Here is a 13,259-nt window from a genome sequence, read left to right as displayed (position 1 = left end):
CACATGATCCCACCCCTAGCCCGGGACCCCCACATTCTCCCCATCCTATCCCTTCCCACCTTATCTGGGGAGGATGTCTCTGGCCTGGCTGGAGCTGCTCCGGCAGGCTGGGCGGCGCGGCCGCAGCCTGCTCCGGCGGGCCAGACCGGGCAGCGCGGCTGCAGCATGTTCCAGCGGGCTGGGCCAGGCAGCACGGCCGCAGTGTGCTCCGGCGGGCCGGGTGGCGCAACCACAGCCTGCTCTGGGGAGCGGGGCCGAGCGGCACGGCTGCAGCCTGCCAGCCCCGGAGCTGCAGCTGCTTCGGAGGCTGGGGGGAGAGCAACGTGGCCAGAAGCGGAGAGACTCTGGCCCCACCTCTTCCCTTCTCGTCTGCTGGCTGGGCTGCCTCTCCTTGCTCCCTCTGTTGGGGGGAGGAGCTGTGTCCCACCTCTCCCTCTCTATAACCGTTCATAAGCCGACCCCCCCTTTTCTCTGGTGCTTCCCTTTTTTACTAAAATAATTCGGCTTATGAACGAGTATATACGGTAAGTTTGAAAAATGCAAGTGTGTCAGCAATGTCCATTAGATACACACAACCATAGCATGTGCTGCATACCTGAGAAACAAACACGACCCACACATCCTTACCTCTCCATCAGTTACCGCGGAGTAATTGACTTGTGCAACGGTAACTGTGGTAGGCAACTCAGAGGCATCGGCCAGAGTGGCAACTGTAGCACCTGTGCCAACCTGCAAAATACCACCATAAAACAGTCATCAAAATGCAGCTCCCGCCATCAGTGTTCCCCTCAGGAATCCACAGTTACATCTCTGCTAAAGGGACACTCAAGTCCTCTAGACCCCAGATCACCTAAAGGGAAAACTGAAGAAGAGAGTGTCCCGCACTGATCACTATTGATACCCAGCACTTACCATATTGCTATTGCTTTTCAAAGCATTTTACAAACATGAATTCATCCTTAGCAGCCCTGTAAAGTATGGAAGTTACCTTCATCCCCATTTACCAGCTCGGAAAACAGAGGCAAAGAGGTTTATAGCCTGCTTCTAAGAAGCGCTGAGTACTCAAACCCCAGAGAGACGAACAGGAGCGTGGGTGCTCAGCATCTTGAAAAGGAGGCCATAAATCAGTAGCTCAAAGCCAAAAAGAGGGAGTCTGCAGCAGTAAACTGGGCCAACTCACAGCAGCTCAGAGAGTGCCTTTTTTTTGTGGGGGGGGCGGGGGAGAAAGCGTGGAAGAGGGGAAAGAGAAGAGGTAGTAAAGTTGCCATCTTATGCTCCAAACTAAGGTCATGTCTACACCACAGGGACTAGAGTGACACAGCTACAATGCCCTAGCTTTGCTGGCATAACCCTGTAGAGCAGATGCAGCCTGCAGAGACAGAAGGGGTTTTTCCCGTCACTGAAGGAACACCATCTCCCCAGGTGATGGTAGCTAGATCGACAGAAGCATTCTTCTGTTGACCTAAGCTGCATCTACACCAGAGGTTAGGACGGCATAAGCTACACCAGAGGTTAGGATGGCATAGCTACACCAGAGGTTAGGATGGCATAGCTACAGCGCTCAGGGGTGTGGATTTTTCACACCCCTGAGAGCCGCAGCTATGCCAACCTACGTTTTAGGTGTAGAGTAAGCCTAAGTTTTTATTTAAAACTACACCAATCCCCAGTCCTCACAGGTGTGAGTATAGCCATCAAAGCATAAACCAATGCAGTGATGTGTACCAGCAGACAGCTTGATTGAAACAAGCTCAGAGGTGTTTGCAGCCCCATTCATTTTAATGGGTGTTAACCTTGACGGATAATGAGAATATAAATGTCAACACTAAACTATTTCAACTGTTGATCAAAGCACACATGGAAACAAGAGGGATGAGTCAGCTGAGGTCAGTTTTGTGTGTTTTGCTTTAAGACTCTTATATAATAAAGACATGCACAATTTACTGTAAATGGCAACTTGTTTCAACCTCTCAAGCGGCTGGAGGTTGGTTTAAGCATAGGTGGTGAGTATCACTACTTCTAGTGCTATGAACACTGCCTAAAGCAGCGGTTCCCAAACTGTGGGTTGTGACCCCAAACAGGGTTGTGCCATCAGCTAATGGGGTCATGGTGATCTCTACTGTGCTGAAAACGCCATTTTGTTCCACACGCCGTGACCTTGCATATACAGTGCGTGTGAGGTCCTGATGCATGGAGGACACCATTTTGAAGAGCACGCACCATACATATGGGGGTCATAATGTGTGGAGGATGCCATTTTGTAGAGAAAAATGGCATCCTCTGTGCGGCGTGACCTCACACATATGGTGCGTGCGAGGTCATGCTGTGCAGAGGGTGCCATTTTGCTCTTCAAAATGGCGTCCTCCGTGCTGTCTGGGATCCCAGGAGGAAATTATTAAAATGGGTTTGTGCCAGCAAAAAGTTTGGAAACCCCTGACCTAAAGTATTGTGCAGAAAATCCTGTCTTGTTTTTGTTGCGGGGGTCAGATAGACATATGTGCAATGATACTCCGGAAAGGTTATGTTTGTTGAAGAGGAGATATGTGTAATATAATATGTGGAGTCAGCAATGAAGGGAACAGTCTATGCCTCAGTTCCCCGTCTGTAAAATGGAGATAACAGGGGTTTTATAAGGATGACTGTATTCCTCTTTCCATTGTGAGGAACTCACATATGACGGTAATGGAGGCCACATAAGTACCTAATATAGACAGACTTAAGATTCCTGAAACATACAGCTGAAGCCAACAGCCAAAGATGTATAATTAAAAACTTCTGCCAGACATGGCCACTCAATACAGTGAGTGTGAAGGGACAAGTGGGCTCTGCTCACCTGGATGAGGGAGACAGTGCCATCAGGGTTACTGAAGGTCTGTACCACCGTCTGTGATGGGACCAGATGCGCTATACTATGTGTAGCTGCAGTCTGCTGCTGTGTCTGTTGATCCTCAAAGGCATAGAGTAGGTCTTCACGCCCATGCTGTTTGTAGCAGTTCTTCACAATAGTCCGCAATGCTTGGGTCCAGGACACCTAACGGGGGGAAAAAAATAAAAAAATTCAATTAAATTAAAAGCAGCATTTCCATTCAGCAATTCCCCCGGGATCTGAGCCATGTAAATTTTTAGTTGGATTTCTTCAGGGTTATTTTTTAATCCGTTTTTTTTTTCCAAAATAAAAACAAAATCCTCCCAGAAAACACCCAGCCCCCTCCATGCCTCCAAGGCCCACAGTTCCTGAGCTACCCTATAAAACAAAGCCAGCACGCGTACAGTCTGCATCCACGTGCCACTTTACAGAACAAGTCTGTAGGACCATGGGGTGGAGGTGAAACAGTTCTGCTCCAAACTTTCAGAGAATTTAACTAGGAGTGAAAAAAACAAAGCCTTTTTAAAAAGATCAAGCAAAGGATGGACTCTGATACCATAAATCCTGGCTCAACCAGGCCGCCCCCCCGTGAGGGACAGCTCAATCTGTGCAAGGATCCGATCCTGTGATTCACAACATTTTTAATGCCCCTTTGTGATAGTTGGGTAAATCGGTATCTCCCACTCCTCCTTAGCTCCTTGCAACATCCCAACATAGTTGACATGTGTCCCTTTTTCTGTCTGTTCTCTCTCATTCTTTTCACATTTCCTTTCTCCCCAATCACCCCCGACTGCCCCACTATCCCTGTTCTCTCACTTAAAGGAAGGGCACACACTGCTCTGCTTGGTGAGATGGGGTGACCACCTCTGGTTGCTCTCTGTGGGCCTGGAACATGTCCTGTCTAGCAGCTGAATTGCGTGTTTGGGAGAACAGAGACACAGTTTGAGCCAGTGAGCCACTTCTTAAGCCTATATTCACGAGCTGCTACTGTGGCCAACTGGATTAGGAGTTACCCACCACAGGAGTTGGGGGCAAGGAGAAGAGAGGTAGGGTTAAAAATACCATAGAGCAAATTAGCAATAGGGAGTCAGAATGGATCCAGGATTATGCCTCTTTCACCACCTTCACTGCTTTCCTCTGCCCTTTGTTCCCACCCTGGAGGGTTGACCCCCAGCTTAGTCCAAGGGGTGCAAAGGGGCAGACGGATGGTTGTCATGTGGAACTGGGGGACATCCAGCCAAGATATGGAACTGGGGAGGAAGAGCTATCCCATATGATTTGGGCACAAACTTTTAACCATGGCATGGAACCAGGGAAGTTTATGACCTAGCTGTTCTTTCTGTCACACAAGAGGGAGGCTCAGAACATAACAACCCGCTCCCAAACCCCAACGACTGCCCTGCAGGGTTAGTGACAATACAACACACACCCTCTGTTTCTGCTCCTCTGTACGGACGTCACTGCGAACGTTTGCCCATGGAATATCCTCAGGCCACCAAATGGGTTTGCAGCTTTCCTTCCCCCAGCCCGGCTTCCCACGACCTGTTGAGTACTTCAGCATTTCGGGGATAAATGCTCGCAGCTGCGCCTGAAACCAACAGCACAAGAGGGTTAAAACTGAAAATCCCAATTTCTTTGGGGGGGTTTACGGTTAGTTTTATAAATTACTAGATTCCGTTTCCACCTGGAAATGATCAGACAAACTACCCACTGGAACTGCCCTGCGCACACCTGAAAGCATGTGATGAATCCCTCTTCACCTCATCCCCAGTCACAGTTGAAAAACAGCTCACTGTTAGGTCATGGGATAGCGACAAACATACGTCAGCCAATTAGAATAATAAAAGCAAAACACACCCTATATTACTGTAACGTTAAGGTTCAAAACTGCAGTGATGAGAACTAGCCAGCCCAGTTAAAATCAGTGAGGAAATGCCGAGCTAATGCTCTAAAAGCAACCTGAACGTAGCTGTTCTGCGTATCTTGTATGGTATGCATTGTACAGGGATGTCACAAAGTCAGCAGGGATTCAACAAGCTCTGCTATCAAATACCACCCGTAGGAGAAGTCACAGCAGGAGCAGGAGGCATTCCCCCATTGCTAGAACTGTTGGACAGCTCTGTGTAAGGTGGTCTTTTTCTCATGCTCCATCTGAAAAAAATAATCATCTCTGAATGATTTTCCATAAGAAAGTCTTTTGTCAAAGAAAGAGAGGAGGAGATGCGTCAGGCTGACGTTTTCGAGAACGTTACGGGAAAGTGTAAAGAGAGGGATGATGTTTCAGCTGAGACAAAAGCATTACTATCATGAGAAAATATTTTGAGAGAGGTTTGCAGACCAGATAACACCACAAAGACACATTAACAAGAACATGACTTACTACTAGCAGTATCATGAATTCTGCACACCTATCAGTATGTTTTTAGATCATATTCATTATTATTATTATTATTTTTTATATTACCGCCATAGGACCCAGACCCCATTGTGCTGGGTGTTGTACAAACACAGAACAAAAGGATGGTCCCTACCCCAGAAAGCTTGCAATTTAAGCAATGTTGATCACTGTGACACCCAAGTGTCAGATGTTTCTCAGAGAAATAGTCTAATTTTAGACAAGAACATTCTCCCCCCGGACACACACGCACACCTCCCCCCACAACCTTCTGTGACTCTGGTGGCAAACCATTTGAACTTCGCTCTCACGGTTGCCACCAGAATTCCTGGATGCAACTAGTCTGATCCTGCAGCCCCAGCTCCAAGAGCCTGCAGTACTAGGCAGCTCAGGGAAGAGGAATCATTTGCTGCTGGTTACAGCCATGACAAGACTTCCAACTAGCAACAGAGACGTTGGTTACCCCACTAGACAACTATCAAGTATTTCCAATTTTCTGTCACAAGAGCATGGGCCTCTTCCAAATGCACGGCTGCCTGCATGACATCACACACACCAGCCTATGTATTCAGCACCAAGATGAGAGGCATGGGAGGTATCTGGGGGCGTTCGTACCAGATGGAGATTCTCTTTCATTTGACAGCACAGAATTTTCTTGCAGAAGCCTTTCTGCTGTTGCTGAGGATGGACTGGACTTCCTTGGAGCATGACCTCTCTCATTGCCCATCCAAATACCAGGTTGTGAGGTGGAGAGAGGCTGGGCTGGGATAGACAATTTTGCTTTTGTCTCAAGTCAGAAGGTTTGGCAACTATTTTAAGTGGATACATGGGTATGTGGACATCTGGAGGATTCAGATGAACCAAAACTGTCTCACTCACCAAGAAGCCCCTAGGAGGTCCATTTTTTTAGCATCCTTGTCGGACGGGGTAGAAGGAGGCTGGTGCAGTCTGTCGCACACAGTAACAGTTTGTACTACTAGAGAATTTGGTACAGGATGGAAAAACATATTCTACCTCATTAGGTGGGACAACATAGCTTTTCTCCATCCTTTTTGGAGTTGGGGCATAAGTGGCTGGAGCATGCCAATCAGTCCCAATCAATTCTAATATGGCCTTGTTGATGGGAAGTGCCACCTTGCTGGGGTCTGTAGTCTGGAGGATATCCAGAAACTTGTAAGTAGGGTCCTAGACTTCCTTCAGCGAGATCTGTAAAGCCTCCACAATCCTCCTCAGGAGGTCCCAGAGAGGTTTATAATCCTCAGGCAGCAAAAGTGAGGCTGGCACCACCACCTCCTTGGGAGACAAGAAAGAGCCACTGATGGAAGGGAGGGTTCTTGCTGGTTGGGCTGTTCCTGATCCTTACCATGCGCCAGGGGCTGATGGTTTTCCCCACGAGGTGATCTCTGTTGGCACTCTTGCTCCTATCTCCTGGAGCCAGGGGGTCTGAAGTAAGGGTCCCAAGAACCCCAACAGGGACGTGGTGTGGGGTCATATGAGTATGGAAGTGGTCCCAATGGGGGAGGGTGTCACTCGTCCCGGAGCTGATTATATGTCTTGCGGAGATGGCAGAGTACAAACAAGGCTCTGGAACCCCTATCAGGGCTAATGGCGCATCTCTGGACTGTCAGAATGACCGATGCATCAATCCTGCCAGAGGAATATGAGTGATTGGAGTCTATGGGCGAAGCCGACAGAACTGCCTGTCTAGTGGTGCCACTGCAGGTGGACGGCATGCATGAGTGGTGCACAGTCAGTGCTGGCAGCTTCATACCACAGCGGAAGGGACCAGTGAGTGGGTCCAGCAGAAGAGCAAGAGGGGCTTCTACGCATAGATGGAGCCGACATCACAGGCTTGGGATGGTAAGTAGGTGTTGGTACCATTAAGTTCCTTCTCTGCTTGTGGTACGGAACCACTGCAGCAGAGAGCGACCACCCTCTCCTCTCCTTCACTGATGATGGAGCTGGACCTGCCCCTCACTTAGGCAGCAGTCAATGGGCATGCCTGATATCCACGCATACACCCTGGGAGATGCAGACACACCTGTACTGGGGCATTGAGTCTTGCCTGACTTAGAGGGGGTAGGGTAGGCAGACCTGTTCTTAGAGGGTTTAGATGGGGATTTCTCCCGCTTCTCATGAGGGTGCTTTCCTTTACCCTCTTCCCATCCATGCCTGCTAGAGTCTTTAGATCTGGACTTTTACGATCTGGGAAGTGTTGGGTCCAGAGAGGTGCTAGTGGATGGATCCTGGCAACGTACATGGGGGTCAGAAGCCCCTGGGTCGAGCTTTGGCCTCATGGAAAGCTCCTGACATGCCTCCTAAGCCAAAACTCTTGAGATTGTCATGGACAAGGTAGGAAGGAACGACAAATCTCGCACTCGGATGGAATATGAGATTCTCCAAGGCAGTACAGGCAGAAGGAGTGGGGATAACTGACCAGGAAGACGCAGAGGCAGGCCACGTAGGACTTAAAACCCAGGATTTGGGGCATAATGGGTACTCCAAACGGTGCAGGTGATCAAGAAGGAGGAACACCTCCTAACCCAAACATTAATATAACTAGCTACACTGCTAAACTAACAACACTAAAATAAACGATTTACAATAATCCCCAAACAGATGGCAGGAAGGCCAGCCAAGCTGCAGGCACTGTGGAATTCCATTTCAGACCACCAGTGGTAGAATGGAACTGGAGAGGTGGTCGGTCCATGCCACCTTTTATGCACTTCATTTGGAGCACGACGCTGTGCAGGCGCGGACCAACGGACATCGCTAATGAAGACTCTTCCGGTCTCAAGCACACGTGCATCCACAGCGAATATCCCTCTGGACCAGCACTCGAAGAAGTGCACTCCCCATAGATTCTGTATAAAGCCCAGGGCAATACATACCATCCGCATTTCTATAGCTACTTTCATCTCAAGGTGACTATCCCCAAGGTAGAAATGGGGAAAGTGAGGCCCAGAAAGGTTAAATGATTTGCTCAAGGTCATGCAGGGAGTCGGTAGCAGACACACCCAGGTCTCCTCCCCCCACCTCAGGCTCTGCCCTCTAGAACGCTGCCTGCTGTGTGGCCTAACCTTTCTGTGCCACAACTTCCCCATTGATAAAACAGGGGCAATGTCCATGCTGTGAAGTGCTCTGAGATGCTTGGGCAAGAAGCATTATAGAAACGCTAATTATTAAAAAATCATGAGCGTGAATGGAATTTCGTTGTCAAAAGCTCCTTCCCAGAACTCCTAGCTGCAAGCTGTGCTCCTTGTTACCAGATGGATTAATTACTGATCCTCAGGAGTTCAGAGACTCAAGCTACTCAGGGCACTTGTTAAGGAGGGTTCGCCTTTAATCCACCAGGGAGACAATCAACAGCAGCGGCACGGCATTATAACCTGCTCAAGCGCGAGGGCCTCTCTAATTAGCATCACAACAAGACCTGCCCCCCTCATCCCACCTGCTCACAAAAGCCTAAAATGGGCTACAGTTCTGAGATGCAGAGCCCCATATCACCTAAGTGTGCAGATTCTGGGAGGGAATCCGCACAGTATGTTGAACTCGGAGCCCTCAGACCCTCACAACCCCCCCTCCCCACCATACAAAAAGGGGAAACCCTGGCAAAAGCAAGTCACTTATAAAAATAGAGATTCATTCCAATCTCCTCAGTCCATCAGTTTGGAAAAGAGCTTGCGTGAGCTACAATCAAGGTCTATACACGATATTGTTAGAAACGTTTATTGGGTGCCCTTTAGCTAAAGCACCTGGGGTCTTCTAAGGAAAAACAGTAAGATGAACCCTTAAAGCTAATGAGTTAATCCTGATCTTAACTATCCTCAGCCTCCAAAAAACCAAGATGCACCCAACTGCAGAGACACAGAAACACTAGAAGCAACAGGGCAAAGTGCAAGATGCATGTAATAACAGCCAGGCCTGAACTCTGACAGTCTGCTAAGGGAAGCAGCTTCCAGAACAGAGCACCTTCTGTGAAGAACAGCCTTCCAAGGGTCCCCAGAAATTCCCCCTTGGGAGAACACCAGCCATCTGCAACAGCTGCAATGGGGCACAGGCGGATTCAGCCAAGTCTAGACAATTCCTATTCTTGAATCGTACCTGAATGATGAAGCAGGTGATTGCAGATGAAGCGGTAACCAGAGTGGAACACTGGGGTTCTGTGATCATGTGTCCATCCTTCCTAACAGATGAGAAAGCCGCATTCTGCAGCAGTGGATTTTAGACTGAATGATCAAATAATATTTTATCTGCAGCAGCAGATTTAAAAAATGGGACATCGGCCAATGTAGGTAGCAACAAATTCACCATTGCGAATTGCCTTTTTACAAAGCTCATCTTGCCCTTCTGGAACCCCTTTTCACTGCTGCCCCTTCAGACAGGCCAGACTGGGTGAGAAGTTAGGCCAAATTTAATCATTTGTTGAAGCAAAAATGAGAGGGAGGGCCTGATCTCACAGATCTCAATGGGAGCTGAAGATACCTGGCACCGGACAGGATGGAACCCTTAATATGCCTGGTAAATGCACCCCCCACCACCGGAGGCAAATCTCTAATAATATTGTTCCAACCCATAGCCAGAAGTACAGTGGGAACGCTACGAGTGCTCAAAGCAGAGAAACTCACGGAATATTGTACAATGGGTCAGCGCTGAGGAGCAGAGATTGGGGACGGGAGAGTAGGCAGGACATACCATGCAGAAGAGGCTCAATCAGATCCTTTGATTAACTGACCTCACCCATTCACACTTGCTTTCATCTTGCGTTTTACTCTTACATGAGCCGTCTCCCTCCCCCTCACACACCTTGGTCAGGTGAAAAATAAGAAACGTATAAAGCAATCAGGATTGTTCACCCATTGGCTGAGTTCTTGCACAGCCTGAAGCGTGGTGCACCCTCTAGTCAGGAGAGCCTACAGTACCACTGTCCCTTAAAGCTCACTACTGTACATCCCATTCCACCTGTAGCAGCACACAAGGTTCATACAGCAACTTCATTGCATCAGGATGCTGCAAACCAGGCACAAGAACAAACCCTGAGCTCCAATGATAGGATGCTTTCTGAATGCTGGCCTGCACGGTTACAGGTGTGCTTCAACCCCCCCTCCATCCTATACTCACCACGACTGACTAACTTTAGTTTCCCCAACATAACTGTTCAGCGCCTAATGGTAACTTGGTTTGGTGCCAAGATGCTGACCCACATCAGTGAAACAAACACCTTTTAATTTCCTTTTTAGGGGGAACTGGGGTGGGGTAGCGTCATCTTTGCCTCCAAGTCATACGCAGATGTTAAAACAAAGAAAGAAAAGTCAGGTTAAGGGACAAATTTTGCATTCAGGAAGGTGTAAGCAACATGCAGCAACTTCACTGAGGTTTATACATGCAGAGCAGAGTGCAGAATACGACTCAGTGTTCATGCACTGAGTTCCGATAAAGACATGGATAAACTACTAGCCAGCAAGCTCACGACTGGGCTGTTCTGAAGTCCTTCGTCAAAATGCCCATTGACTACAATGGGAGATTCCCCTGAGTAAGGGCTTCAGAATCAGACCCCGCTGCACACATTTTTCACACACAGCACAGGTGGGCAGTGCTCTCCGTCTGCAAATCCATGGAAACACCTTTACTCAACCTACGGAAGGTTTTATTTCCCCCAAGACCTCCAAAGAAGCAGGGCAATTAAAAGGAGAATTATTTTCATCTCCTTTTCAGTGAGCTAAACCTAACGCTTCTAACACCTGTCCAATGAGACCTGCAGCTGTTCAAAGCCAAAGCCTCATTTTTCCATTCCTAGTGACGTGCCTCTTAATTGAGATGCCCAATATGTATTTTAAAATTTTTCTGCTTTCCTCCAGGCTTTGTAATCTCCAGTCACAAACAAGAATTGAAAAAAGCTAGATTCTCCTGTTAGCTGACGAAGGCAAACATCAGATCAGCCGTCAACTGAAAAGCTCTCTCTCTGCTCAGCTGGGCATTCTGGGGATCAAGGTTTCTGCTACAACATTTGATGGAATCACTAGCCATGCAAGATGCTCCATTCTTTGCACTGATTTAGGGCTAGTAGTATCTTCCGCTCTCCCAAGTGAGATGCGGAGCCCTGAACGTGGGTCACTGCAGAATTGTTGTGCTTTAAAATTGACTTATTTATAACTCTTAAAGTGCCATTGTGGTCAGAAAAGTGACTCTGAAAACATGGCACCATTTTAGTCAACGTCGTTGCTCCCTGCAGTGTCCAAGTGGTAGCTCAGGTTTAACTGAAGTAAGTGTTTACTTCTCTTAGCCCTGCAGGGGCTGTATAGCTGTAAGCTAGGGAGACTCCCTCATTAACAAACCGGTCAGCTGTGATCCAAATGTAGCATCTTTGTTAACTTTAACAGGCAGAAAGACCACAGGTGGATTTTCAGATCCCACGGAGAGTTTGTAGCCCTGGCAATACTTAATAATACTTTGTCCTCGTGTGGCCCTCTCCCATCCAAGGCTCTCAAAGTATTTTATAAATGTTTATGACAGTGATGAGCACCTGGTGGCCCACCGGATCATTTTATTTAGCCTGCCACAGCCCAGCTCAGGGCAGGTGATCCAGAGACACCAGGAAGGGGGTGGGGCATCATGGGGGGAGGGTTTCACCTGCACGCTGTTGCAAGAACCAGTGAGACAGAGTAGGGAGTCGGGACAATAGCCCAGGATAGGAACCGCTGCAAAGGGATGACTGCAGGGTGGGCTTACTCTTCAACCCCTCCTGCCCCCTCCCCCCATTGTGTCACATGCCCAAAGCAGGGCCTGACACTCCCCCTGCATTACCCTGTGACCCTGCCAAAGAATTTGAGTGGATCGTGTGGCCCTCTACTTCCTTTAAGTTGCCCATTCCTGATTTATGAAGTCATCCCCATTTTACAGAGGGGAAAGAGACAAGAGCATCGACGTGACCCCCTGTCCACAGACTGACGATCCGGGCACTATCCACAGCAAACAGAGAATGGTATTTATTACCTAGTCCTGCCTTGAGTGCTGCGGCCTGAACAAGACGACCTCTCAAGGTCCCTTCCAGTCCGGCACTTCTACGAGTCTATGAGGATGAGGGTAAAAGTGCAAGAGCTACATCTGTCTACAGCAGGGGTCGGCAACCTTTCAGAAGTGGTGTGCCGAGTCTTCATTTATTCACTCTGATTTAAGGTTTTGCGTGCCAGTCATACATTTTAATGTTTGTAGAAAATCTCTTTCTATAAGTCTATAATATATAACTAAACTATTGTTGTATGTAAAGTAAATAAGGTTTTTTAAAATGTTTAAGAAGCTTTATTTAAAATTAAATTAAAATGCAGAGCCCCCCGGACCGGTGGCCAGGACCCGGGCAGCATGAGTGCCACTGAAAATCAGCTCGTGTGCCGCCTTCGGCATGAGTGCTATAGGTTGCCTACCCTTGAGTCTACAGCTTGGGAGAAATTCAACACCATTGCAATACAGTTGTTTGAACAAAAAGTATCATTCCTGCAAGAAAGGTATTCCTAATTAGGCAGTTACTTAAGCGTGATGGGTGCACGAGATCTCAAAATAAGATGTCTTGTAAGTTACTTTACTGTTGCATCAACAGTTTGCAAACTTATTGCCAGAGAACGCTGCTCCAATAGATAACGCCAGAGTACAAGTGCTCCACCACTAATAGAAAGAGGAGGGGCAGAGAGATTAGGGAAGGTTAGAAGCAGAGTGCACTGGAGCAGTCAGCAATCCCCTCTGTATATGTACTCTTCATTATTTATATTGCAATAGCAGTGAGTGCCTACTGAACCCTGTTTAGGATCTGGGCCCCCTTGTGCAGGGTGTTAGCAAGAGCTAACTATCTGATTTAGGAAATCATCAACCGTGCTAACAGATCAGTCAAAGGAGCTTTTGCAGAAGGACTCAAGGTGCCACCTTCCCCTTAGCAGTGAATAAGTCCTGGGCCAGAAGAGTAAGCACGAAGAACCAGAAATCAAAGTCACATCTCACACATGGCAAATC

The 13,259-nt window shown here is 48.0% G+C and overlaps 1 protein-coding gene across 2 annotated transcripts in view; it reads right to left on the bottom strand.

Moving 5' to 3' along the window:
* Positions 1-13,259, bottom strand: part of NRF1 (nuclear respiratory factor 1) — a 107,151-nt gene that overhangs the window by 50,257 nt on the left and 43,635 nt on the right. For both annotated transcript variants that reach the window (XM_054014233.1, XM_054014321.1), the window contains exons 6-8: positions 4,293-4,451; positions 2,831-3,028; positions 628-729 (exon numbers count right to left, since the gene is read on the bottom strand). In XM_054014233.1, the coding sequence (XP_053870208.1) occupies positions 628-729; positions 2,831-3,028; positions 4,293-4,451 (459 nt within the window). The remainder of the gene's footprint in view (positions 1-627; positions 730-2,830; positions 3,029-4,292; positions 4,452-13,259) is intronic.

Source organism: Malaclemys terrapin, chromosome 1 (genome assembly GCF_027887155.1).
Source record: "Malaclemys terrapin pileata isolate rMalTer1 chromosome 1, rMalTer1.hap1, whole genome shotgun sequence".
NCBI lineage: Eukaryota > Metazoa > Chordata > Testudines > Emydidae > Malaclemys > Malaclemys terrapin.
This window is presented reverse-complemented; position numbering and strand designations above follow the sequence as displayed.